Genomic DNA, 22,292 nt, shown 5'->3' with positions numbered 1-22,292 from the left:
AGATAAGAAGTCAAAGAAAAAGTTGCATTGTGGGACCTGGCCTAGATATAAAGTCACTCCACATTTCTCATTAGTATCACAGAAAATATGGATAAGGATTAGACACCCATCGTTTAAAATACATTACAATGTCTATAATTCATTCTGCAGCACACTTCTGTTACATAAAGTCCTAGAAATTCTGTGAAGCCTGACTTCAGGCTAAATACTAACTTCCCCATACTAACTTGCTTGAAGCGACAGTGCTCACATGGTGTCTTTTCCTGTCATTTGTTGTGGTTCGTCAGTACATCGTGAGTGACGTCGGCTGTCTGTGGTGAGTGTCTTCTTACTTCTTACTATCTAAAGGCCTAAAGGAAGTGGAAACCCCGACATTGCACCTGTGAACCAACAACTTCCTCTCCTCTGGTTATCGTCCTATAGTGTCTGTATCACTGCTTCCCCTCACCACTGACTTCCTGCTGAAGCAAAACTGTCACACAGTACGTGCTGTTCCTCGTCTCTGTGTTCTTTTTGGTATTTGAGATGCGGTTACATAAACCTACTCCAGACACCTTGCTTCATATTTAGTGCACAAACTTGACAAATGAATCAATCAGCTTGAGAAAGTAGAAATTCTAAATTCAAACTACTTTCGCAAGATAATTAGCTGAATATGTTTAAATAATGGCATCAGTTTAGAAATGACATATTAAATTCAGAACATTAATAGAAGTGAATTACACCAACGTCTATAGGTCTAGGTCTACCTTCAATTTTGAATCGGTTGGTTTGCTATCTCACATTTTCCTACAGAAACACATGAAAGAAATCAATCACTTAAGCCTTTTTCACACATGCACTCCTGAAAGTTTCCAGAATATTTTAGGATAGGCTTCCCCAGAAATGTTCCAGACTAGCCTCTTCACAAATGCACCATACATCATAACATCTGCCGCTATGATGACAGTATCAATAAGTGATGGTAAAGAACATACTTGCAAGCGGAAACAAATATGAAGCAGCTTCACTACATGCACAACAATTTCACCGGTCACATGATTTCTTTGAAGTGCCCCCCGGGGACAAATAAGAGTTTTTTTAATTGAATTTAATTTAAACGTCAGCAGCCCTGCTCGCTTGCGGAAAGTTCTCCCGTATATTACCAGCTTCGGCTAACCCCACTTCACATAGAAACTTTACCAGGGGGCTCCCATGAAAACCCTCAGGTTAGGTTGGCCTGAAAAAATCAGCTGTGTGTGTGTCACCTGGAAAATTTCAGGAATTTTTCAGGAGTTTCGTTCAAGCCACATTGTTGGTTTTCTCTCTCTTAATAATAATGTTAAAGTTCTTAAAGCCGTGGGCTCATTTAGCTCATTTAGTGCTGATTGCCTTCAAACTATCGACAGTACATTTTTCAAAACACCCCCTTCAGTTTGAGGATACAGGAATAGATAGCTTCCCCCATAGTGTTGGTTTTACACCCCAGTGAATCAGTAACATCACAATGAATAGAAGTGAATTGATTTTCTGAACACAAGACCCACTGTGATAGTACCCCATCTCGTCTTCTGACCCAGGCTACATTGTGAAATGTGACTGTTGTTTTAGGTAGACTCTAATATATTCAAAAGGCACTGACCGGGGAGGGTGGGGGGAAGACAATGGGTTTACAGTAATGACTGGATAGACAACTCAACATACAACACAGGATTAAGGTTGGGAAAGAAGGAGTGGGGGAGGGGGGGGAGGGGGGATGATCACACCAAAACACACAGAGCACTCTATACACAACAAGAAGAGGATTAGGAGTTTAATGTTGAACAATAAACTGACAATAAATACAGGTCAGAGAGCTGACAACACACAGAGGGATCATGCTGCTGAGACCTCATTGTCTGCTGCTGAACCCTCAGATATGACTGAGCCCAGTTTACACACAGATTAGAAAGGCATTAGGGAACTGGGACAGAGCCCTAATTGACTATTATTTATCATGATGGGAAGGGACTAGGGAGCCACAATACCTACAATAAGAACTTGTTCTGCAAAAGGATGTCAGTGGGGCATCAGAAAACCAGCGAGTACTTTAACATCCTCACTTTCTGTTAAGGGACCGTATACAAGGTATGAGGGATCACAAAAAGAAATCATGCATTTTTTCAAGTTGTTAAAAAAACAAAACTAAAAACGTTGCAGTCAAAAAGGTGCATTTTATGAATGAATAGCTGTTAATTAATAACCGTGGTCGGGGTCTTGCTTCATAAATAGTTACAAATATTAAGTGAGAAACTTGGTAATTTAAGTCCAACATGAAGAGTTAGGGATTTTTTTCAAACTCATAAACACACATGGATACCCTCAGAGAAAATGTTCTGCTTTCTATGAGCTTTGTGTTGCACTGTATTGAACTTGAGTTAAGCTCCCCCATGAGAAAATAGCTGTTTTCGACTCAAGGAAACATTCCTTAGCGGTGACGTAAGTACTTCTAGGAAAGGGACTGTCACACACAGTGCACACAAACAATGACCGCTCCACAACTGCTGCTACCTGCGATGCCAATACTGAATTCCCGCTCAGTTTAGAAGGCGATGCATCTCAAAGCCATCAGCATTGCCTTCAAGTCTGAGCGGGAAACAAAACGTTACTTGTGTGAGTCTGTCCAGGCACTGACTAATGTGTAAAAATAGTGAGTGCCAATCCTGGAATAACCTCTGTGAGTGAGGGGCGTTGGTCAGCCAGCAGCACCCTCTCAAATGACTTCAACAATGTGTCACTGAAAAAATATTCAGGAAATAGGTCGAAGCTCATAATACTTCCTTGTAACAGATAGAGTGCATGTGATCATAAGAAAGAGGAGAAACTATGGCTTAATTACAGGAAGAGGAAAGAAGAACCGATGTGTTTCATAATAGTCACAGAAGAAGAAAAAAACAAAAAATAATTGGTGTAGGAAGTGTTACTTCATGATGCAACAAGGAGGAAGCTCATTCAGGAGTTGGAAATAAAACCCAGTAGCCTACCAATAAGTTTCATGCCCCAAAGAAGAAAGCAACATTTAGGCCATATGGTGATATAAAGCAGATCATTTAATGGGCCTGCAACATGTGGAAAACTTGGCCCACCCCCTTTCTAACCATATAGCCCTACTTTGTTTTAATTGATAAAGTATTGATGAAAGTGTAGGTGGAGAGAGAAAAAACAAGAAAATGTTTGAATTTGAGAAAGTAGACCTGGGGATTTTTTTTTTTTTTTTTACTGATAAATTACTAAAGTAAGTGCATCATAATTGTAGCTCTATTCAATATTGTCTAACATCAGATTAGTGGTTTTATCAGCCAAAATAGCATTCATTGTGATTTATGACTAAGAGTCTTTATTTATGAAAAGGTGAAGAAGTCAAACAGCAGTGTTTCCTCTTAACTTGTTCTTACTGAATACATGTAATGATCACTGCACTGAGGTGCGTTTCGGCGCCTTTTTTTTTTTTCCACCTCACAGAACGAAATGTTATGCAAACCTATCCATAGGAGGAATGTGGTAAATGTGAACTTGTGAAGGACGTAAAGTCAAAAAGGGGCTGTTTGACCTACTGTAGTGAAGTCACGTTGCAGTTCAACGTGACTGGAGGGTGTGGGCTGGGGGCCAGAACTGAACGCAATGCAAGCATAACACGAGAATGTGTGTCACATTTTGCGGGAGAATGGAAATGGCCGCCACTGCCAAGTTATTTGACCTACTTCTCGACTCTCTGGCGGAGGAGTGAAGTACAGGGGCAGCACCACAGACTGTACAGAGTGCAGAAGCAACAGGTTTGGAGCTGGAGCGCAGGAACTGAGACGCAGACATTTCTTTCAGCATCATGATATCGTGGTAAGAAACATTTACCAGTATACACTTTAATATACACAATGCAAAAGCATGCATTGCATTATTTTGACTATTCTTTTCTTTTCATTGCATTTTTTTTTTTTTAAATATATTTCTGCACACTTCTGCAGCAATGCATTTGCACCTTGTGTTGCGTTTATTTGTCGTCAGAAATGATGGTATGGTTGTTTACCCTCTGGCTAGAAGCTCCAACAATGACTTGTTGTGATGGGAACCCATGTGACTGACTCCTATAGTAGGACGTCCCCACAGTCTTCTAGTTAAGTCCTTAAACAAACAAGTCGCAGATAAGAGGAACACGGACAACCCTCCAGTGGGTAGTGTCGGCTGGAGCTTTGTCGACGTGATTCTGTTTCCACGGGGCTTTTCAAGGAGCAACTTCCCACTCTGACTGGATAAACTTTGCGCAGTGTGTGGACGTGTTTTTTTTAAACTTTAGAGAAATTGACGCTGATGGTAAGAGGCAATAATGACTTGACCTTTCATGGCGTTAAATTATAGACAAAGTATTTGTTTTATTCAATCGCGTTGTGAGGTTTATTTGAGGATTTGGAGACAATTTTGTTGAAAATGTCACCTCTGTGTGTGTAAACTTAAACACAAGTTTGTTCTTCTTAAAAGTCAAAACTGCTATGTGGTGTGTCTAGTGTAACCTGTGTGTATTTTTGAGTGTGTTGTTATTTGACAAGATGCGGGCTGCTCAGTGTGTCGCATCTCATTGACCCACATCCACAGTGGAGTATAGCTGAGTCTGACCGCGTCACACAGCTTTTTCTGACACACTGTAGCCATTATGACTTTGTCTAAAAGTGAACTTTCTGCGTGTTGTCTTACTCGTCAATGCACAGAAATGTGTCTGGGTTGCAGACATTGTCGTTTTTTTTTGTTTTAGAAGTATTGGGGTTAGGATGTGAAGAGGGGGATTAGCGGAGCAGAGTGGAAACCTGATCTGCATTTACCGCGCCCACTTCATTTCCCACGCAAACAACTTTCACCGCTGGTGTAAGAAGAACAATTATGGTTTTGACTTGTTTTTTAATCGAGTCTTTTAGATATTTATCCAGCTGTTAAGGAGGAACGTAACGTAGTGAGGGTTTAATCTGTTGTTAGAAGTTATCAGAGCACTTCAGAAAACTTAAAAGATCGTCTGCAGCGGTTTCACACGTTTTATTCTTTAAACAATTTCAACACAATACATACAGACAAAGTAAAATTACAGACTATTTGACTAGTAGTGATCTTCCTTGCTCTTTATTCTGTGGATTTCAAATAATTGCGTAACCCCCCCCCCCCCCCTCTCTCTCTCTGGCCCCTCTTGGGTGTTTCTTTCCCCTAACATCCTACTTCTGTCTTAAGGCTTGTTTTTAAAGTCTTTATTAGCACACTGAACTCTTGTTTTTCTTCATTCTTATAATTACCCTTTTAAGATTATTCACTTGAATTGTGGTGGTTGTTTTTCGAAGCACTCATAAAAATGAACCTGCAGCTTAAGAACAATCTTTTAAGGTGTAGGTTTTGGACAGGGTTGGGTTAACCCACTACCCACTTTTCAGCCACCACCGCCCTCGTCCCAAACTTTGTTTTTTTTGTGGTATTTGTTCTCAAATCTCCCTTAACATTTCCGTGTTTGAGATCAGTAAAGTACAACATTTTGACCTTGTACAGTATCGTATTAGTATCAGTAGTGAAATCATTTATCTCTCAGCTGTAGGTCTTGCCCATCCCAACACATATCATGGTCGTTTACAGCCTCCGTCCAGCTGACAAAGCACTAAGCAGTACGAGTCAAACAGAGGCCCAAGAAAAGGTTGTGGTTGCAATCCACCTACATGCTGAACTTAACCTAGAGACGGTGCAGTTTGTGAATAGATGAAGCTGGAAACACAGGGTAGGATATTACACCCAGAATTCAACAGTTCTCCTCTAATTAAAGTTGTCACATGTCAGCTGGGGAAAGGTGGTAAACATTGATTTTCTCTAAGTGACCTTCTGACCTTAACTTGTGACCTTTCACTGTCAGACACCAGAGCAGGTGGAGAGTCACGTTTTCTCCGGGTGTGTGTGAATTTTGTTGGAGATTTATTTGGTGCTGGTTCAGATACCTGTTGCTGCAGTAATTACTCAGCGGCTTAGGCCACACATGTGTTCAATCACATAAAGCAAAGAGGTGCACAGGAGAGCAGGTACTGCTGGTACATGTAAGGAGGTTTGAGCACTTAATAGCTTGTATGTTTGTCTGTGATCTATGCCCGTAAAATTCCGATCACACCTCATTGAAAGTCTGCAGTCCCAGCAGAGCCAACTCAACCTCTGCCCTTCTTCTAACACTGAGTTTTTTCTCCAACAGGGACATAGAGATGGCTTCTCCATCAACATCAACAGCGGGACAAGCAACAGAATCGAGAGCAGAGGGCTCACGTCTGGGGGGCATCGAGGCCTTGAAGTTGAAGGTGGGGCCTGTGCGGAGGAACCTCTTCGGGCCTGTGGACCACCAGCAGCTGCAGATGGACTTCGAGAGGCTACTTTGCATGAGTGCTGAGATGGCCAACAAGCGCTGGAACTTTGACTTCCAGAGGGAAATGCCAGGAGAGGGCTCCAACGTTGAGTGGGAGGAGCTAGGGTGCCAGGATGTGCCGTCGTTTTACCGCAGCTGCACGGTTAAACCAGTGAGGAATCCATTTAGCACAAGGCGGACGGCATCTTCATCACGTGAGGGATCCTCAGGGTCCAGCAGCTCGTCAGGGTCTGGAGACGAGTACCTGGAAGTGACCACCAGGGGGTGCTATCGGATCAAAGTGCAAGGCAAACGCAAACAGTCCTCTATCACAGGTCAGTCCACCAAATATATGAAGTTGTATCAATATTTCGGAAATGTGCTTATTCATGTCTTGCAAAGAATTAGAAAAAAGGGGATGACATCTGTATATGAATATTATGCTAATTAGCCTTTAGCTTAGCATTACACAGATAAAAGTGTAATAACGCACCAATTTAATTTTTTTGCACATCTTTAACAAACAAGATAAAAAGTGTTAAAAAGTGAGTTTGCTGGTACTGGACTGGAGGCAAAGCCAGCTGTGAGCCCGTGTTTCCAGTCTTTGTGCTAAGCTAACTTGCTGGTTTTAGCTTCACATTTATTATTTCAGTTAGACAGAGATTGCTATCAAGTAAGACAGATTTGTATTTATGTCTGGAGTTAATTTTCTTGATTTTGTCTTTTTCCCCCCCTGTAGATTTCTTCAAGATCAAGAAGAGGAAGCTCATGCGTCACAAACAACCTACTCGGCAGTAGAGAAGTACAACCAACAGAAGATCAGCACGTCTACATGTCACCTCACATCGATATGTGTCATATTGAATGTACATATGTAGCATTTTGTAAAAGACTGTCCAAAAGCTCGTGCAGCACGGGCTTAAAAACTCTTCTGACATCACATACCTTTGTATTCAGCACAAGGAAGCTAACATAGTCTTAGCGAATCATGCTCAAACAGTTTTTTTATATACATTCTTTAAATACTGTATTCTTTTTTTTTTTTTCATCTTTGTACTGTGAAATAATTTTGAATGCACTCTTAATAACAGAAACGGGCTCTAGTTTTAAGAGGTTAATTTTCTTCTGAACGGGCCTCGGATAGTATTTGACCTCAGGCCTTTTTTTTTCTCCTTCTCGCTAAAAGTCATGAGAAGATTTTGATTAGCCGAGTTACTATTCTTGACCTCACAAAACACTTAACCTTTGGTCTCACACATCGGCGATGAAAGCACGATTCTATTCAGGGGTCAAAAGCTCACCCAGGGCTCAACATTTGGCAGCGTGACTGTGATTAGCTCGAGGTTAGAGGTCAACGGTGGAGGTTAAACGATGAGGTAATGCGGTCGTGCCTATTTGATAGTGACTAAAATTCTTGGCTTATAATAACAGTGTTTCTTATTTTACTATTTATTTAATAATCATGATGTTAAATCATCATCCAAAAAAGACAAGCAATGCTGAAAACGAGGTTAGATAAGGTGTTTGTGGAAATCTGTGCCTTTGCCCCTAAACAATGCGTTAGACTTTAAGTCTTTATGGCTCATATAAACTCCACCGTTGCTGCTTAAATAATAATGACCATAAATATTTACACCATCGGAAAATAGAAAACTACACACAGACTTTATTCCTTTTTTTGCTTTGTATTATTTGCATAATGGGGTTTTGAAAATCTTTTTTTTTTTTTTTTTTTTTTTGGGCCATAGACCAGAACATACCTTATTTAGCTGTATGTTTTTGTCAGCTTCATGCTTGTAACAATGTGGCATTTTCATTTCATTTTCATTACTTTTTTTTATTTTTATATCCACATTATGTTCTCTTATCCTCAATGAAGGGAATCTAGTGTTTTATCACTCTGCTGCAGCTCAGAGAAATCCAGACTGTTGGTTCCACTTTCTTTGACACGTTTTTGTTTATCTGAAGAGTGGAGCTGCTGCACACTTTCCTGTCGCTGCGCAGTCCTCGACACGTTCTCATTATGTACATACGTTTGGAAGAGTTTTAAGTATGAATGTGTTGGTTTTGTTTATCTCGAGGTTTATCGCCTGTTGTGAGAGTTGTGGCAGTTGAACCAAAGAGTAACTGCTTTGCTATTCAACTAGAAACACATTATTAATACAAGTTGCTCATTGTATGAGTGGAAAAGATCTGAAGCATGTTCAGATTTTCAAAACATAACTGCTAAATCATTCTTCTTTTTATATGGATTAAAGCCATAGTCTTAATTAATCCATTCTTACTACCTCATCATGTACAACAACTGAAATACAGGGAAACAACGCAGATACGACTGCTTGTGTCTACAGGCGAAAAGAGAGACTGAAACAAAGGAGGGACTTGTGATTATGTTGTGGTAAAAGCTACACCATGCGTCAAATTTCACATCAGGTAAAATATGGGCTGTGAGGGGGCTTTTTGTTGTTTGTCCCGCACTCTTCCTTCTCCGCCTCACTTTGCTTTCCCAGAAAAAGGGCAGAGCAGAGGTATTAAGTCGGGAGGGGGAGGATGAGGAAAAGGGACAAACTTTTATTAGCCAACATTGAAGAGAAAATGTCTCTGACCCCTTCTGGATCAAAAGGATTTCTCCGGACAGACAAGTGGCCTGCATCTCAGACTGGCTTTTGTCTGCCCCCTTTAAAAGTCTCCCAGCCTCTCCTTGGGGAACAAAACCTCCTCAGTCTGAGCGAAAAATCTGCATGAAAGCTGTTGCTCATAATCACTCAATGTGTGTTTCACAGCTCTAAAAATAGCTCACGTGCTTAAAATTGTCTAAATGTTTGTCACCTTATATATGTTTGTGTGTCTATCTTTTCATCCTGTTCAGAGGAAACTTTCAAAGTCTTTATTAACTTATTGAGTTTATATCATTCATTTGTTCTGTAGGAAAATAATTTGAAATTCCCCCGTTTGTTCTGCAATAACTAACGAATTGTGTTATTCCCAAAACTATGTCTTTACACTTCTTTAAACAAAGTGGACAAGAGATCTATTTTTGGATGGTAATAAAAAAACACAAATTTCAACAAAAAGCTGAGACACACGTTGAATTTCTTGACTTTTAGATTTGAGCCCCTTTTTTTTTCTCCTCCATTCAGACTCATCAAACTGTGAGACAGTTTCTAAATCCTCTTTATTTCGTCCTTTGATTTTTTTTTTTTTTTTAAGTCTTCCATGAAGAGGAAATAAAACCAAACTAAAGGAAAAGGAATACATGTCAAGATGATCTCGTTTGTGTCTCGCTGTGCCCAAGCAAACTCGGCTCCCTAATCCAGCAGTCGCAGCTTTATCAAAGTGTAGCGATTGTTTATTTTTTATTTGACCTGGTATTTGCAAGGGGGAATGGTGATCTCTGTTATAATTTTGTTTTAATTTAAAGCTGGTTTGTGTATCCTGGCTACATGTAAGAAGTGTATTTCTTATTGGATCAGAATCATACACTATTCTTTTTGATATTTGTACGACAAATGTTATACTGCTGGGTTGTTGGTGCACTGTTACCTTTCATGTTGTTGATTTCATAGTGTGCTCAGAATAAAACAATGTTCGTAAGACTGATATAAACCACAACATACTGGTCTGTTGTTTCTTTTCACTAATGAACATGGATTTATAAAGAGACTGTTCAAACTCTGGGTTTCTTCTCAAGGAAGGAGCTCCCCCTGGTGGTTATTATAAAGCTATTCACAGTCAACTACTGGGGTTTCGACTCAAGCTAGTAGCTCCCCCTGGTGTTTGTCAAGGAGCATTTCACAGTCAACTCACAAAGGAGACTTTTGTATTCTACATTTGGCTTATGAAATGTTGATATTAAGTTAAGAGCAGAGGTGTAGTGCAGGGTAAACACAGGTATACCTTCTTCAGTCTCCGTAATGTATACACTCACTTCTAAATCTACTCTGATTCACACAATGAATGATTGACAATATTCAGTATTATGTACATGTAAATAATTGTTTTCTTTCTTTGATGGTGAAGGGATAACTCTCCCTACTCTGTCTCTGATTGGTTAGTACAGACTGACTAAATATGAGTAGTCATACATGTCACTGAGGCCGTTTATCCTCTGCTGGGCGGACCACTTCAAAAACATTTAGGGTAAAAAGTAGAGTATACATGCTTCTATAGGCTCCACTACACCACTGGTTAAGAGGATATTTAGAGAAAAGATTGACATAACACAATGATGTGTAACAACAGACCAAAGTTTCAAAGTTTGCAAATTGAACTTTCATTCATTTAAAATCAAATTCACACTTAAAAAGGACACAAATAAAAAATAAAAAATAAAACAAAAACATCACTACAGATAGTGTTCTACATTCCACAGAGATTTCAATGTACATCAGCAAGTTTAAAGACAACAGAAGTTGAAGCTTCACTGTTCGCATAAAGTGTTCAGAATTACTTCACATGGGGGGGTTTATGTATCTACATGTAACATTTGCTTTTTGCAATTGACCACAGTAGCTGGAAATGTCAGAAATTCTTTCCTTTTAGTGACTTATAGCCAAATGATCTTCCTTTGACTCGTGGTTACTGACACAAGAGTCTAGTGGAGAAGGAAACAAATCTTACTTAATCTATGGTTTCTCTGCTAATGAGCATCCAACGCTGATCATGAGTATTAACAATGTAAATGGAAGTGTTGTTGGCTTTTTAAAAAAAAAAATCACACAATGTTGAGACACTTATTCATAGTCAAGATGTCCAGACAAAAAAAAAAGTGCAAATCTGCAACAAACAGGCAAGACGTTTCTTGTCTTCTGCAAATGTCAGTCTACAGTTTACATTTCAATGTGTGAGACGTGTGACAATGTCAAATAAGAAGACAATTGGAGGTTGTCTTTTTGTCAGTGTGTGTGTGTGTGTGTGTGTTTTCAAAGAGAACACTTGTAAATTAAGACAATGACAACTCAAGGTGTAAACATTCCCGTAAACAGAAATTGAAAAACAAAAAAGGAATGATGGGCATGCTTCACATCCGTGAAACACCCGTGTTTAGTACCCATAATGCTTTACAGTATAGTTCATAAACCTGATTACACGAAGCTGTACACGAGAGAAATCAAGTGGTTATTCCATGAAAGTTTCCTAAACCTCGGCTAAAATCTAAGTGGTTCATTAAAATCCTCAAACTGTTTCTTGAAAGCTTAAAAATATACTACAGTGCAATATTACATCAAGGAAAATATCATACATATCTACAATGGCTTAAAAAGGCTGATGATGGTGACGATGAATTTCTACTTTACAATAATTTATTCACAATCTTTCGGCAATCTCAGCGTCTCAATAGTCTCAGAGAGCTTTAAGCTAAGAACTCTTGATTTGAGAGGCGGAAATCTGATGACCTCAATTCAAAGCGTCAACACTTTAAATAGTTTTCACAATCCATTAAAATCTTAAAAATATACACAGCAGTACATTCTGTGAAGACCCCGCAAGGCCTGAACTCACAGACTGGTTGACAACCAGCTTCTCTTTAAAAAGCCTGTTTTAATCAGGCACTAAAAAAAAGTGTAAGTTTACGTTTCAAACCTCAGTGAGTGGATAAGACTCTCTCAGCTCAGGCTGCTCACAGACGCCCACTGGTGGTTGTGGGAGGTATAGCAGCTGGTTCTCTAACTCCACCTCATCTTGATGGTTGGTGAGAAACTATTTTTTATCAAATCTTTCCACCACTTCTGAGCTGCCCTGCAGTACTTGCACTGATAACTGAGAAACATTACACCTGGCGTCTTCATAGCTGGCGCTGCAGCGCGTGTCTGTCCCTCCACATGGCTCGGACCTCTTTGATGAGCAGCGGCGTGATGAACACGATGCTGCCCGCAGTCTGTAACATCAGAACAAAATAATCTTAATTATAAAAAGGGTTATGTGTTCATTTAAAGGTTTATGTTGTAAATATGGCAGGTACTACAGTTTCACAATGTATGCCTTGTTCTGCTCAAAGGAAATCATGTAATCGTTTCCTGCCTACCCATATTGAAAAATATCCAATAAATATTTGATCACAAAAAAAAAAAAAAGCAAAACTTCCCTAAATTTCCACAAGTCAAACTGCAGTTGGAAAAAAGGCCAACAATATTTTCAGGAAGTCCGCTTACCATGACGACAAAGAAGTAGAAAACATGCGTCCAGCCCAGTCTGCTCTCAATCAGGGACACCAGGTACTAGAAGAAGAATGGAGGTTAAAAGTTTCCGTTGTCAATCTGCAGGTGAAAAACCACAGCGGTGCTAAATGACGCGCTGAATCAGAGCTTCAATCCAAACTATAACCGCAGCGTGAAACTGTGGATATGACTTGCTGATCATGGAGTGATCAAGCCAGCAACACCAAAGAACATTGAGATTTTTGTTCTTCTCAACATTGAAGGACTTTACTTTTGAGAGTACTGCAGCTCTGCAGGTAACTTTATAATATACAGTAACACATGTTGCATCTAAAACTTGATCTTGTATGTTTTTGTGTGTGTGTGTTTGTTCACCTGTCCCCCGGCGGCTCCTATACTTCCAGTTCCGTCCACAATGCCAGTGACGGTAGCCAGCGCCTCCTGACTCCCCCTCAGAGCATCCTGCCTCCCGAGGTCAGCGGCGATGGCCGAGCTGATCATGTTAGACGGCCCGCCGATGAAGAAGCCGGTGGTGGCCAACAGTGCTGCGTTTATCAGCTGGTCATTTGGTGAGCCTGAGAACAAAGAAGACAAAGAGACGCTAGAATTATTCTGTTGTGGCTCAAACTATTGCAAGGAGCCACTTCAAGTTACATCGCATGGTGCAAGAGCACGCTCAAAAATCTGTGCCTGTCAAAGTAGAGCAAGAGGTTATGTCAGGAAAGCATGGGTGGGAATGAGTTATGTTTAAATCCTAAAACTAAAGTTCTGAATAAAAGATCAAACTATGTCTCAACTGTTTGTTTTCTGCTGATCTGTCACTCAACTTATCATCGCAAAAGGTATACTCACGGCTGTATCCCACCAGGGCTCCCATGGCCAGAGCCAGACTCACAGCCAACACTGGAGACCTCTTTCCCATGAAATCAGAAATCAAACCCTGAACTGTCCCACCTGAGAGGAAGAAAAACAAAACGACAAAGACGAACGAGAAAACAGAATTTTACATCCAAACTCTTAAAGATGGTAGAGTAAACTTCTTATTATTACTCTAGCATTGTAATAAACTCGCCACTGTTGTAGCTAAACCAACATATGACATTCCTCCACTGGAGAGAATTACACAAGAAACCCATAATGCACTTCTTTACTAGCCTGATAAATTAGAAAATCACATGTTTATTCTGTATTCAGTTTTTTTAAGTATACTAGTACCAACATCCCTTGAAAAAAGTGCACATTTGATATCATCTGACACTTCAATGATGCAATGACGTTATAAAGGATGGAAGAAGAAGTCCTTATTTGTGTGTCACTCACCGATGATTCCTCCGACATCATACCACACGGACAAGCGGTCAGCCTCAGCCTCCTTCCAGCCGTAGTTGTTGCTCAGGTAGAAAGGAAGCCAGAAGAAGAAGGAGTAGTTGACCAGCTTCAGACACGCATAAGCCAGGGAATACTGCAGCACAAACAGGGACAGGCTCAATATATGTTTGTGATCAATGTAACAGTCCCTGTTTAAAAAGCCTCTCGTAAATCATTTTCCTTGATACTTGGACTCACAGGTAGCACTCCAGGCAGACAGAACGCCTGGCAGAATCCGATGGCCTTTGGAGGCTCCTCCAGAGGTTCATCCGGCTGTGTTACTGAATGGTACGGTCTGCCGTACACCTCCACCTCCGCATCATCCTCCTCGTCGCTCATCAAAGGCCTGTGGCTGTCTGTGTCCGTCTCCACAGGGCTGAGCCCAGTCTCCGACTCCAAGCATAAACCTGACACACACACACACACACACATTTGAGCAGCGGTGCCTTCATTCAATCAAGAGTCAAGGAAATCAGATAATAATGTGCTGTGTGTGTGGAAGTTGAACATGGTCTCTGTGGGTATACGTAAGGATAATTCAAGGAAACACATAGAGTGGGGTCTGGTTAAAAAAGCAGCAACATAACCCATGACTGTGAAAACACACTAATTAAGAAATCATGTAAGATATAGGAACTGAGCAGCAATTAAGAGGATGCTTCATTTCAGATAAAGTCAATTTAAAAAAAGGACGAATGTGCCACTTTTTAATCCACTAAAAGTCGCCCTAGAGCACCAGCACGAAACCAAAACAAACTGCTGTTTGGCGACACCTTCACCAAACTGAAGCCTCCGCTCTCCTCCTCCAGCGACACACCTCCAACCACTTGTGTTCGCATGAAGGAGTTCAGCGCAAGTGGCTGACCAAAATTTTCCTTGGCTGGAGCTGCAATTGCCTGTGGCCCGCATCATTGTATTAGCATGCTAATGTTAGCGCACGTCGCTTCTCATTGCATATATAATTGACACGGCACATTGATCTAACAACGCCTATGTGACATTGAAATAAGCAGTGAGTAGGCTTTGTTATTCTTCTTTTCTCTAGTCCCTGACTGAAACAACTTTTATCTGCAAGGGGAGGAGTCGGCTATCGTCCACGTAAACACAGCTCTAAAAACAACTTAGCCGACGGGACTCAAGCTTCTCACTCACATTGTTGACAGTCATGACTCAGAGAGACATTTACAGAGGATATACTTGATTTCTGCTGTCTGTATGTGTACAATGTGGCACATTCTTCCTGTAAAAGTCCTTACCAACTTCTTTAGGGGATGTAAGAAGGCCGAAGAACACCACCACCCCACCAGCAAACTGCACCACTGATGTCACCAGGAAGGCATACTGCACACAAGAGTACATCATGTAAGCATTTAGGAACATAACATATTGTGCTGGTAACATAGGTGTGTGTTTCATACCTCATATCCATACTTGAGGACACTCGAAGCCAGGAAGGCTCCCAGGATGTTGCCTACAGACGCACAAGCACTCCACAGGCCGAACACAAAGCCACGACTGGAAAACAAAATGAATCTCAGTGATGAATAGTTTATAGAAATATAAAAGTACTTTTTAAAAAAAAAAAAAAGGACTTTACAAGTTCAGTTGATATTTCTAAGTGCAGCAAATTCTGTTTGCAAGTCCTGTCGCTGAGGAAAACTGAGTCTAAATAGCGTCTATGTTTGGAGGCAGCGGTGATGAATGGATGTCATTGTGCGCGTGTGGGCGTTTTCCCTTTCTAAACTTGACACACGACTACTTGGCGAAATATTTTTAGGCTGCATAGATGTTGCAGTTTGGATCAAAACTCATCCGACTGTAAAAGAGAAGCACTGTGGAGCAAATGTAGGTTTTGTAAACAGAGAAGTGTCACCCACCCCGTCTTGCCGAACCAGTTTCCCATGACGGCCACCACACAGGGCCAGACGGCCGACTGCAGGAGGCCATTCAGCACCCAGAGGCCACAGTACAGGTAGACGTTGTAGAATTTGAGCCATTCAGTCAGAGTGCCAAACACAAACTCCTGCAAACACACACACACAAGTAACAGTTGTAATCCAACATGTCATATGAAGGGGCTGACCACTGACATGAGGTCTTTGAACTCACCACAGCAGCAGAGCCACACAGGCCAAAGCAGAGCAAGTAGCGCAGGTTCACTCTGTCCCCAATCACACCACTCAGATACAGGCCCTGTGTGCAAACAACAACAACACATGTGGAAAATTACTGAGCTGATTTAGTCAAAGAGTGACAAGTAGCTGCAACTCTGCTAGCTCTACATTCATAGTTAATTTGCTGTTAGAGGCCACAACCCCTGAAAAAACATATACAGAGAAGAATGAGGGTTTGCATGTCACCACTCAGCTGCTGCCAGTTCTGCGTATTTCTGTGACACACTATGAAATAGTAATCGTCATAAAAGTTTTATTTTTGTAACTCACCACTGCATACGAGAACAGGAAGATGGAGTCCAGCGCTCCCAGAAACAGAGTGGCCTGCTCTTTATCTGCAAATAAACGATTGTCCTCCCATGTCTGAGAGAGGAAAGCAGAATCACAGATTACCATATCTACTTGTCTTTTTCAGAAGGGCTGTAACCAAAATACAGTTTGCAATCAAAAGAAAACATTTAATATTGCACACATTCCCTTTCAGAATAAAAAAAAACTTAAAATAACAAAGTACACTTCTTATAAATTCAGGTCTGGTGATAAATAAACAAATACAGATACTCTCTGATCCTGCTTTTTTTATGTTGAGAACTTAAATTGGCAGCTGATTTGGTTTACATTCTGATGAAGAAGTGAAGTTTAAGACCCCTGACTCAGATCGTTTCTGATGGTGAACGTTACCTCGCCAGGGGAGTATGCGGATGCGCTGCCATTCTCGATGGACGGCGTCCACTGGGCCAAGATGCTCACTTTCACATTGCTAAAGGTTTTCCTGGACGCATGCAGCAACACATAGCTGGAGAGACACAAAACAGAACAGACAGGTTTTTAGACGGAATACCACTTCTGTTAACCTAAACAATAACTCCATTTGTCAAGTTAAGGGCTCAAATTCAGCAAAGCAGCATGTGTTAAATACTGACAATAATTTATGGCAATACCTTGATTAATAAAGAAGTTCTAGTTAGTTGTCTTCAGGTGCAAATGGTCGCGGAATACATTCAGTAGGTCAAATTCCAGTAGAGCACTAGTTCAGTTCAGGTCAAAGACTTTACAGGACACACTCAAATGCAAAGACTTTATTTTGCTGAGCAGCATTTTGCCCCGTGTGCAAACTTCCTGCTGCAGGCGGCACTTTGCTTTGTGATAAGAGGGTCACACTGAGGCTGCAGACGTGTGACACCAAATCTACTGTGATCAAAGATCAACAGACCGGACTGAAACAAACGCACGCAATGGGATTCACCGGGTGGCATTAAACAGATTTCCATTCACATTTTCTCCTCTGCTTTAACACTCATTTGGATTCTTGGCTTCTAAAAATGACTCCCGAAATGTTCCAAATCATTTTTCACATTCTGTTTGAGACATTTAAAGTCTCCGTGTAGCATGCCTTCCTATAGGAAATCATTACTTATTGTTTCAGTTATCTTGACCACATCTCACCTAGGTTCACCTTGCTTCAGAGACCTTTAACCTAATTTAACAGCTCAGCCTCAGTGCATTATTCTACTAGCTACATTTCTCTTTTATGCAACTGTGTTCTTAGGGTTGTGACGCAGTGGGCTATAAATGGCCTGTAAGAAGATTTTTGTTACAAAACTGCAGCCAAATATGTCTGGAATCTAATTCCCCCATCTCTCTGGGGACGTTTCCCTTTCAGTATGCCATACAGCTTCTTCAAAATAAAGCTAACAATAAAAAAAACAAAAAAAAAACACAAAAGCCTTAAAAAAAGAAAACATACCACAGGGTCATCTAGAAACCAACCCGGGAGTTGATTTTCTAGGAAGATCTTTAAGGTATGTTTGATGTCTACATTACCTAAAGAAGGTGAGGAGGAAGACAACCAGGTGATGATGGGTGTACTGTGACAGGTAGCCACAGCACGAGGGAGGCATCACAGGGGCGGCTGGAGGGAAGAAGAGGTGGAGGACAAGGAAGAAGGAGGTGGTGGAGGTCTTCAGGGGGAATAGCAACAAGACAGGGAGGGGACTCGGCTATATTTTCCCACTATGCCTGATGGGAAAAGGACAAAGGAACAAAGTAGCCTGGAGAGAAGGAATTAGAAAATGTGTTAATATGTCCTTTTTTATGATACTGATTATTACCTTGACTAAAAACAGTCATATCATTAAACAACGCTACTGTTTCTGTTTGAGAGAAGTTTATTACAAATGAATGGTTATCCACACACAGTGACTATCACCGCCACACATCCCAGGATTAAAGTTGACCATAGGTGTTTCATGCAAAAAGGGAAAGAGTGGATGTTCCTTTCAAAGGTTGCAGAGTTTGACTTCACCCACCCAAGTTTCTAGTGACCACCAGGTGATGAATACCATTCCACCTGTAGGGGAGCAGATAAGTGCTACAATCTTTCAATTTGTGATACAAGCCTAAAAAAAATTGGCACGAGCTGTCTCCGTGGGTCACTTGACAAGAAAATTGTCCGAGACATTTGAAATTTCAAGATGGCGGCCATTTTTTTCCCAAGATGGCCACCACCTTAGTGGAGCAGTTTGGCCTAAGAAATCATTTAGTTGGTGATACAAGCATTAAAAAATTGCCATGAGCCGTCTCAAAGGGTCATTTGACAAGAAACGTCCACATCCGCTCGAAGTTTTTAAGATGGCGGCCATTTTTCAGGATGACTGCCGCCCGCCATGTGGATCTTTAAATGATACATTTTCTCACAGAAATGTATTGGGCCTGTCCAGTTTGGTAAAACCTGTCAGGAGTTGCCTCTCACCGGCGTAGCTCTCAGGGTTCACTGAGGTACACAAGCTCCCTTACAACGACCAGGTAACAGTCACAAGGGAGGTTTTTTTGTTTTTTTTAAACTAACAGCCATTCAATTTGTCAAATAAATACTTAAAAATACCAAAAATAAGATGAATAAATTAGAACAGTTGTGTTGCTGAATGGACAGTGCTCCAAAATAACAATTGAGCAATGGCTAATACTGAATGACAATAAGTACAGATCCAGAGGCAACAGCAGCTCTGGCTGACACAGCCACGGAACCACGACAAACAGAAAGTATCTCAAACAATACTAAGGAACTAAACTGAAAACGGGCTTCACTGTTAGATATAGGCAGCGGGAGCAATTTTCACAGTAACAGGCTGGTATCAAAGTAAAACATGATGCGCCGATGTGGCGAGGGGAAGCCGAGCCACCTGAAAACACAGAGGACAACGGGGAATAACTCTGCCAAAAGAAACAGGCAAATAGGTTCTAGCGGGGGCAACTGAGTCCATATCTGAAGCACTTACACCTTCCAGTAGATGCCTCGGTGCGCCCACATTTCCCAACAACTCTCCGCAATAGGTGGAAGTGGAGTCCAGAAGACTCGTGCTCTCTGTTGAATAAACTCGGCTGAATCAGTTTTTCCTTGGTGTCCTGGCTGACAAATGAAACATCTGTCCCAGTTAGTTTTCTCAACTGTTATGATGGCTTCTGCCAACGTCTGCAGCAAATGCACAGGCAGAGGCCGAGGGTTTATCCGCTTACCACCTTTTACCAAGCACTTTGATGTATGGGATACAACCAAGTTTCATGCCTTAACCCTACACTTAGTCCGATCGTTCATCCAATGCCATTTATATCCCGTGCGATCTGTACACCATCCGGTTAACTAAAACCCCATTAACCTTGGCTCGGCTCTCCCGCGCTGGCACGACCTGTCAATTCAGGTGCGGCTATCTAACTGTGACATTGAACCCCACTCTGAGTTTAACAGCAGTGATATATCACCAGTGTGCCCTGATGGTGCAGATATTCACTCTAGTCTAATCTATCTATGATCAACACATCAACACAACTGTATTTTGATGCGTTAAAAGTTGTTCTTTAGCATAATCTAAAACATATCAAATAAAATGACATCTAATCATCCTTAACGGAAAAAAACCCCCAATACATTTCTATGAGATAATTGATCTTTTCAGGATCCAGGGGGGCGGCCATCTTGAAAATATACATTTCAAGTGGCTGGGAGTGTTTTCTTGTCAAGCAACCCTTAGAGACTGCTCATACCAATTTGCATGCTTGTATCATCGACTGAAAGATTCTGACGAAAATAAGCACTTAGCCGCTCCACTACTGTTCATTGAACCGGTCATGGATGATACCTGTGCTGCAACAGGCAGCCTCCTGTCCAGAGTTTCCATCTCCTTTGGTTAAAAAAAAACGAGTATCAATAGAAGCATTCGGGCTGAATGTTAGGTGTTGTCCGGCCACTACACATATCAAAGGGCCCAGTGTATTACACCTCACCCAGCAGCCTGTTCAGTGTTAGCTGTGTAGCACCTCATGATGTTAACACAGCTTTACATAGTAGAAAACAGAGATGCAGCGCTACTTCTCAACCCAAAAGGACTCTGATACCTAAACCTGGGTTTTCCCTCAGACAGACTACCTATTCTACATTGGTGCTGCCTTTTCCCCTCAATTTAAAATATGCATTCCTCACAGCCGTTTCTCATGCTTTCCTTCAAATTGCACCAAAGGTATTTTGGGTAAAAAATACTTTTTATGTAATGAGGATGAAAAAAGAAACTGAATGTAGATCGGTTACATGGTAGACAGAGACAATCTGCATTAATCTGGATCAGCATTGAAAAGCGCAAAACAATCTGTGGGATTGGTTTAAGAGATCAGTTTTGAAAGTACAACTCAAGCAATGAACAATCTTAATTCGAAACAAAACAGACTTTTAGACTTGTCAGATTCTTTGGAGAAACGTCTGTGTAATCGCTTGTGTGATTAATTTGAGAAGCATTCATCTGAAAAAAACTTGATATGAAAGTCAGTTGTTTTTTTTTTCCACATGACTGCTTCTACATCCTGGTTAACAGTCGAGCAACACTTCTTGTATCCGGTTGTGTGCTCTGTCTACTCAGGTTTGTAATAGAAGAAGGGAGAGATGTTTTTCATACCGAAATCAACAAGTTCAGAATGATCTCATGAAAGCACCAATATTGTAATCGACATGCTCTTTTCTTACTTATGACAAGCCTTTTGTTATTACAGAACAACTGTATGTGAACTTTAGTATCTGTTGCTCTTTACAGTTCAGTTTTTTCAGATTGTTCTGTTCTGTGTCTCGCAGTGTTTTGTTTTTTTGATTGATTGATTCAATTTATTTCAGACATATCAAATAAAAAAACATATCAAAAATACAAAACAAAATGAAAAGCACAAAAATACAAGTTCCAATTATTTCACAAAAAAAGAAAAAGCAAATTACATATATTCAATTGATATGCCTGAAAAGGAGGCGGAAGAAGTATAAAACTTATTACCCCTTTTCCACAGCTCAATAATTAATATTTATTAAATTAAATTAACTTCCTGTGTTCCTTATAATCTCTATATATACACAATTTGCTACACTATATTTATGATACTATATTTCATATTTACAATCCAATGATTTTCCAAACATATATACAACTTGACATACAATGATTTCTTTATGATTTATACATTTACACAATCCATATATCCCTTTCCCTTTCTTTCAGCAAAGCACTGTTCAAACAGCCTGTCACAGGTGCTGTTTCCACCAAAGGTGTGTGTCAGCAACTTTTCATTCCCCATCGATACAGAAACTGACAGGTGGGACTATCTTATTATCCACTGGAGGACAAAATGAAAGGAAAAAAATGGGCAAAAAAGCGTGATAACCAGTTCAATGGTCGCTATCAAATAGTCCTGCAGACTGAAGAAAAGACGGATCACTTTAGTCTACTTTGTGCCTCTCATATTAACTCTGTTTGGTGTGCTAACCCAGATTATTTAGCTGGTCATAGATGACAATATCATCTTTTAATAAACATGCAAAATACGGTCCTAAATACCCAGTCTTTAACGAATTTTCACAAGAAATGTAAAGGCTGTATTTGCCTAATCCAAGCAGTTTCTGCCCATCTCTGCCTCATAAAGTGACAAGGCACATAACGCTACTTGGTCACCGAGCCTTTATTTACACAGCCAGTTCCGGGTCCTTTGAACCTTTAAAGTCGACTTTCACACAACAGACATTTAAAGCTTCATACTCTGAAGAAACAAGCAACAGACAGAGCGTTTTCTTACCTTTCTGCTCGTGTAGTTTGCTCTCGGTGTAGTGCAGAAAGACAATCCCGTGTTTATTGTGGATTCCTGTGACGCGAACGTCGCGTCCCACAACAAGAGCACGGCGGCGCACTGCTGCCACCAGCA

At 40.8% G+C, this 22,292-nt stretch overlaps 2 protein-coding genes across 3 annotated transcripts; one reads left to right on the top strand and one right to left on the bottom strand.

Annotated features, from left to right (window-relative positions):
- The first annotated feature begins 3,694 nt into the window (after positions 1-3,694).
- cdkn1d (cyclin-dependent kinase inhibitor 1D) lies at positions 3,695-9,976 on the top strand. Of its 2 annotated transcripts, none has more exons than XM_020639494.3 (3): positions 3,695-3,852; positions 6,218-6,699; positions 7,104-9,976. In XM_020639494.3, exons 1-3 carry the CDS (start codon positions 3,842-3,844, stop codon positions 7,160-7,162), a joined length of 552 nt encoding a protein of 183 aa, XP_020495150.1. In that variant the 5' UTR covers positions 3,695-3,841; the 3' UTR covers positions 7,163-9,976. The 2 variants fall into 2 exon arrangements, with proteins under 2 accessions (XP_020495150.1, XP_020495151.1); XM_020639495.3 differs by lacking the exon at positions 3,695-3,852 and adding an exon at positions 4,151-4,326.
- Positions 9,977-10,621: 645 nt separating this feature from the next.
- On the bottom strand, positions 10,622-22,292 carry slc37a3 (solute carrier family 37 member 3). The gene is made up of 14 exons (XM_020639516.3): positions 22,167-22,292; positions 17,889-18,115; positions 16,746-16,860; positions 16,335-16,427; positions 16,000-16,083; positions 15,768-15,913; positions 15,309-15,405; positions 15,147-15,231; positions 14,089-14,297; positions 13,843-13,984; positions 13,375-13,476; positions 12,898-13,097; positions 12,517-12,582; positions 10,622-12,242 (listed from the first exon to the last, which is right to left on the bottom strand). The coding sequence occupies exons 2-14, from the start codon at positions 17,963-17,965 to the stop codon at positions 12,150-12,152; spliced, it is 1,509 nt and encodes a 502-aa protein (XP_020495172.1). The 5' UTR covers positions 17,966-18,115; positions 22,167-22,292; the 3' UTR covers positions 10,622-12,149.

The sequence above is a fragment of the Labrus bergylta genome, chromosome 23 (assembly GCF_963930695.1).
Source record: "Labrus bergylta chromosome 23, fLabBer1.1, whole genome shotgun sequence".
NCBI classification, from domain to species: domain Eukaryota; kingdom Metazoa; phylum Chordata; class Actinopteri; order Labriformes; family Labridae; genus Labrus; species Labrus bergylta.
Note: the sequence above shows the minus strand (reverse complement) of the source record. Positions and strands in the feature narration are given on the sequence as shown.

Bases quoted from the DNA above. Each gene is read 5' to 3' on its own strand.
- cdkn1d (XM_020639494.3), top strand. The intron at 6,700-7,103 runs GTCAGTCCACCA...CCCCCCCTGTAG, and splicing joins CAAACAGTCCTCTATCACAG to ATTTCTTCAAGATCAAGAAG.
- slc37a3 (XM_020639516.3), bottom strand. From the start codon at position 17,965: ATGCCTCCCTCGTGCTGTGGCTACCTGTCACAGTACACCCATCATCAC. The intron at 16,861-17,888 runs GTAATGTAGACA...GTGTCTCTCCAG, and splicing joins TTCCTCCTCACCTTCTTTAG to CTATGTGTTGCTGCATGCGT. The intron at 16,428-16,745 runs GTAACGTTCACC...TTCCTCTCTCAG, and splicing joins CCGCATACTCCCCTGGCGAG to ACATGGGAGGACAATCGTTT.